This window comes from Choloepus didactylus, assembly GCF_015220235.1.
Source record: "Choloepus didactylus isolate mChoDid1 chromosome 23 unlocalized genomic scaffold, mChoDid1.pri SUPER_23_unloc6, whole genome shotgun sequence".
Lineage (NCBI taxonomy): Eukaryota > Metazoa > Chordata > Mammalia > Pilosa > Megalonychidae > Choloepus > Choloepus didactylus.
In genome coordinates this window covers 147,240-153,277 of record NW_023637600.1, presented here as the reverse complement: position 1 = coordinate 153,277, position 6,038 = coordinate 147,240, and the positions used below count along the sequence as shown (strand labels likewise).

The window sequence follows — 6,038 nt, the reverse complement described above, 5'->3', positions numbered from 1 at the left end:
TGAATTAAGAAAACATATTAACAAAATTTATTCAGTTGTTTACATCACAGACAAGGAATTTGCAATTCATTACTGTGGTCTGTCAAAGGAAACTATCCATTAAGAATCTATGCACAATGTAATTGGAAATATGTACAGCACTTTAGAAAAGCCTATAAGGTTGATTTTACAGAAAGAAAGTCTGCTAGGCTATTTGTTAGAACAACCAAAGAATCAAAATATTAAAACTGTGTTGGCTAGTAATAAATTTGCACTTAAAAAAACCATTTCATTTTGGTTAAGAATATTCCAATTATATTAACATCATTACCGTTGTTGAAGATCATGTCAGTTCCAGGAAATTGCCCTTCGGTTGATTTGTTTTGGGAAAGGTCAGCATTTTTAAAAAGTAACAAAGGAGTCTTCACCACAACAGCTTTCTAGTTACACTGACAGAGCTTCACAAATTGACAGAACCCATGAATCCAGTGGCTGAGAGAGTTCTGTCAATACTGAGAACATTCCTGGAGAGAGAGTTGAGTCCTGCATACATGAATCATAAATGATGCATAAGGAAGAGAAAAGAGATGTGAGTATACTTTATACAGTACTAGAAAAGTGTTCTCACATTCAGCTGTCATTCCCATTCCTACAAGGTAATGAAGCTGAAAAACATGGCTGTTCAGATTAACATGTATGATTAGTAGAAACAACTTCTGGATACAAAAGAATTAAGATTTCCTCAGCTCTTTGATTAATATACCCTAAGGTTTGGGCATGTCTTCATGGTTATCAAGCCATCACAGCTATCCAGTTAAAGCATGTGCAAAACAGACAACTCTTCTGTTCACAGTAAATGAGGTAATGTCAATTTGTCCTTTTCAGGAATTTGGAAGTTCATCAGATAAGAAATATTTTAGACTTTCAAGATATTGTGCATAAAGGTGTATGTCATTATGCCCACCACTCAACCAGAGGGGTTCTGCAGCTCAGGGCAGTGCTCACACACCACCAGGCCATGGGAGAAATCAATGACCTTGCTCTCTGTACCATGAATGATCAACATGGGGGAGGTGACATTGGAGATCTTGTCAATGCTGTGGAATGCATCAAAGCAGTGTGTCTCCCTGGTGTCAGGAAAGGCAGCCCCCAACCAGACATCAGAGAGGAAAGGAGAATGACTGCTGCACACTCATACTGCAAGTCCAAGCCCACTGTGGGGATGGTCCCAATACTCTGGCCATAGAGGATGATGTTCTCAGGACTCATGCCATACTGATGTGCAACACCTGCCGTGCCACAGCAATATCAGCTTAGAGGTTCTCTGAGGGCTTGCCCAACTGATGCCTTAGCCTGAATAGTTGTAGGAGAAGATTTTGCAGTTGATGCATGAGCGAAGGCTGATGCAGAAGCTGCACATCTGGCCAAGGCCCATGGTGTTGCCAAGTGGGAAGAGCAGTGTATAGTGGCTGGAGGGCACACAAGTACATGGACCTGAGCCACTTGTCCTGGGTGGTGCAGGAGAAGACCTTAAAGGCCTACAGCTCATACAGTGAGTACTGCTAGTCCACATGCCTGCTGGGGTGCAGACTGCACATGCTGGGACCAGGCCCGGGCCCTCCTTGTGCTGCAGCAATGCTGGCTGGGTTATAGCATGGCCAGGGCCACTGTAGGTGTGCTGGGTGTGCTGGGGCTGCACTGCTCTGGGTAAATCAGCTCTGGTGGCAGGAAGGCCAGCTTGTCAGCAGTGCAGCTTGGGCAGAGCAGGCAGCAGAAGAATTATCACAGCTTGCCCTGTGAGAAGCCATCCATCCTGGGGTCTGGCTTGGGCATCTGGGCCACCTCCCACATGCCACCCCAGGCACAGCTGGCTGGATGGATCTGGGAGAGAGGGAGAGTGGATGTAGAGGGTGGCTGTAGCCTGCCCTCCAAGAGGCAGGAGGAGGTGAGGCCCTTTTAGGGATTTTTAATCTAAGCAATGAATTTCTGCTCATGGTTCTGAGAAACCATGACCTGTGTGAGAATGATTTAGCAATGCACAAATACAAAATTTCAACTGAAGAAAAGGATGTGAAGTTGACAGATCAAGTATTCCAAAGAGCAGCAGGAGCCAACTGAACATGTGAGTCTAGGAGTCAACCCTAATCTACACTTTGTCAGAACCAGTGCAGTCCTGGCTGTCCCAGGGCTGGAGAATGAAAAGAGCATTTTTGTTTCACCTCCCCATGGATCCAGAGCACTGCATGTAATTACCACTGGACTAAATACCACAGTAACAATCAGCCTCATCCTCAGTCTGGAGCCTGGAAATTTGCAGAATTCCTGCATTGGCTGAGGAATCTTTGGATCTAGAAAAGCAGCTGGGGACCCCAGAACCCTGATGCTTACCTGAGGCTGAGTAGAAAGTCAGCAGATAAAAGGGAGGGCTCCCTGGCTTCTGTACCAGTATATGTGCAGCCACCAACAAGGAGGCAACTGCTCAGGGTGCAAGTGAGTCTCACAGATGTTCCCAGGGATGCAGAGAGGGGAGGTGGCTGAGTCAGCACAGGCTGGGAGAGGGAACCTGCAAACACAGACATGCATGGGGGCTGAGGCAGTGTCCAGCTCTAAGCTACTTGTTCTTATCTTCTCCAATTGTTTGAAAGAGGAGGGGATATCCATGCAAATTTGGGTCTTCTACTGTGATATTTGCTCCACCTTGAGGGCTGGTAGAATCTGGAACTTGGTTTCTTTGACTCTGGGGGATGAAGGTTGACACTTAGAGTTTACCCCGTGGGACAGCTGGGAGGAAACACCTGCTAGGACCTTACTCAGACCCATAAGCAAGAGACTCTACCCAGCCCAGGGAAAATACAACTGTTGAATTTCCATCAGCAAGCCTTAGAGAGTTTGGGGGGCTGCACAGCTGTGGGCACCCACTGTGCAGACTCTGGGGAAGACATACAAGGCCCCCTGCTGCTCACTGGTCAAACTCCAGCTTCTAGTTTGAGATAACATCAAGGACATTGGACCAGGAACCTGGTCACTGTCAGTCCACAGACACCTTTGGGCTACAAGGAAACTGATTTTAACAAATTGTCTTTTTGCTGAGGAGTTCCTGGATTAATAGAGGAAAGTGATATGGAAAATAGAGGGCCTGTCCTGTGGACTACTGTGTGGATGGGAGGGGTGCAAAGTGAGCTGGAAGCAACACTTGTGCACATCATTCAACAGGGGCGGCTGGTTATATGGTTTGAATAGAGAGAGGGTTTCTGCAACTGGGCAAGCAAATATTCCTAGGAGAGGTGTTGGGTTCTTGGAAAATGTAGGAGTATTTAGAAACACTAGGAAAAATTAAATAACATGGAATGTAGAGGGGAGGGCAAAATATATGGTAGAACTTTCCAGAGGCCTGATACCATTGAAGAGATGAATGGTGAGGGCAATTGGATATATAATTTAAAAAAAAAAAAAAAAAAAGAAAACAAAAATCTCTTTGATAGTGAAGAGATTGAACTATGTTTTTGACAGCTTTAGTGATATATAATTGACTTACAATAAATTGCACATGTTTAATGTGTTCAGCTTGATAAATTGTGAAAATGTCACCACAATCAGGACAATCAGCATCACCTTCACCCCTAATGATTCCTTTGCCTTGGAATGGGCTGCTGTGAGGGACTTTGAGGATAGAAGGGAAAGGAGAGTAAATCCCAAGGTTGTGTCTGTGGTGAGCCTGGGCCCAGGGAGACAAGTAGATAAACAGAAGACCCAGAAAGAGGCTGACAGGCTGCTGCAGGGACATCTAACCTCCTGACTGATGAGAGGGGAGTTTTTGTCTCACTTCCCCATGGCCCTGGAGCACTGTGTGAGCATCACTGCTGTCATCATAGGACTGACAGTAATAAACAGCCTCATCCTCTGACTGGAGCCCGGTGATGCTCAGGGAGCCCGAGTTGCCAGACTTGGAGCCAGAGAATCGATCGGGGACTCCTGAGTCTCGATTGCTGCTATCATAGATGAGGAGTTTGGGGGCCTTTCCTGGGAGCTGCTGGTACCAGTTCACATCATAGTCTCCGATGTTGGTGCTGCTCCCAGAGCAGGAGATGGTGACCGTCTGGCCCAGAGCCCCAGACACCGAGGGTGGCTGAGTCAGCCCTGCCTGGGCCCAGGACCCTGGAAGCAGGAATAAAGAGAGATGATGATTTCCTCCAGACAAGAGGAGAAAACAGGGCCCCACATGTCTTGCCAGAGCCCACTCCCTGGCATCTTGTTTTGTCACCTGTGCAGTGAGCAATGAGGGCAAGGAGGAGAGGGGACAGGGCCATGTTGTTGACAGTCCTGAGTCCTGCCTTCTGTCAGCCCACAGCTGAGGTGGAGCTCCCTCCAAATCTCTCCCAGCCCCTTTTCAACCTCAGAGAGAAGGGAGGGTCCACCCATGCAAATGGGATACCCCAGCTTTCTGATCCCCACACTGGGTCCTGGGTCAGCCCCCTCTGGGTGGGGAAAGGTGAAAGTTTGTGTTGGGTGGGGCCTGTGGACCCCAGGGGTGGGAGTGGTCACAGTTGTGGCCTCATGAGCCTTATTAGATGACACCAGGCAGTGCAGGTGGCTGCTCCCAGCATGGGTCTCCCCAGACCCCTCAGGAACATCCCCAAGTGCCCCCTGCTGCCCAGGCTCAGACAGAGCCATGTGTGACATGGAGACCTGAGCCCTTTAGAGACAGCTCCTGCCTTCCCACTGCTCTGCCTATTGCCCTTTCTGTCTTATGGCTGGGCCAGGAGCCCCTTTATGTGGCTTCCCCATCATCTCAGTGCATCTTTGTTCTCTACTGGACCTTTGCGGGGATGAGTCTGCCCCAGAGCTCTCATGGCTGTTGATTGGTGAAGGAAGAACCCTTGTCTTGTATCCAACTGCTGGATAAAAAAGTAAAAAAGGAAAGAGAGGCTTGGAAGCACATATAGAAATGGTGATAATCAATAAATGTAACTAAAAGAATAAAAAGAGAAAAATGGGAGAGCTGACAAATAAAAGCCAAAGGATAGAATGATTGAAGTAAGAATGATGTTTACAGAATTAACACTGAATGTTATTGGATTAAACTCCCCAATCAAAAGACACAGATTGGAGAATGGGATAAAATTATATATGATCCATCTATATGTTCATAACAGGAGACTCATTTCAGACCCAAAAATACAGAGATTGAAAGTGAATGGATGGAAAAAGATACTCCACATAAGAAATAACCACAAAAGTTGGGGTAGCTATAAGAAGAAATAACAGTCATATATATTTATGTACCTAATCAAGGTGCCACAAAATACATAAGGCAACTCTAGCAAAATTGATGGAAGTAATGGAATTCTCTACAACAATAGTGGAAGCATCAACTCACCCTCTCTTCCAAAGATAGTACATTTAGAAAGATGTTCAATAAGGAAATAAAGAACCTAAAAATATGATAAATGAAATAGAAATTATATATATATATCATTGCACCCCAAAATAGCAGGATGTACTTACTTCTGAAGTGCTCATGGAACATTCTACAAGATATACTGAGAAACAAATCAGGTCTTAATACATTCAAAAGACTGAAATTATACAAACCACTTTCTCTAATCATAATTGAAAAGGCTGAAAATCAATAAACACCAGAGAACTGGAAATTATGCAAATACATGGAGGTTAAACAACATCCTCTTAAAGAGTCAATGGGTCAAAGAAGAAATTGCAAGAGATATCAGTAAATATCTCAAGACAAATGAAAATGAGAATACAATATATGAAAACTTATGGAATGATGGGAAGGCAGTGTTGAGAGGGAAATTTATAGCCCTAATTGCCAACGTTGAAAAGGAAGAAAGAGATAAAGTCAAAGACCTAACTGAACAGCTGGAGGAACAACACAAAGAACAGCAAACTAATCCCAAGGCAAGGTGAAAGAAAACCAAAATTATAGTGGATGAATGAAATGGAGGAAAATAGAAAAATAGAATCAATAAAACCAAAAGTTGGTTTTTTGAAATCAATAGAATTGACAAACCCTTTGCTAGACCTCAGAGTTAAAAAGGGAG

The 6,038-nt window shown here is 44.9% G+C and overlaps 1 pseudogene and 1 gene segment (V, D, J or C); both read right to left on the bottom strand.

Moving 5' to 3' along the window:
- Positions 1-733: 733 nt before the first annotated feature.
- Positions 734-1,679, bottom strand: LOC119525085 (annotated as a pseudogene).
- An 82-nt stretch (positions 1,680-1,761) lies between these two features.
- Positions 1,762-4,369, bottom strand: LOC119525099. The segment is given in 3 exon segments: positions 1,762-1,860; positions 3,803-4,134; positions 4,241-4,369. Coding segments are annotated over 3 exon segments (477 nt in total).
- Between the last annotated feature and the right edge of the window lie 1,669 nt (positions 4,370-6,038).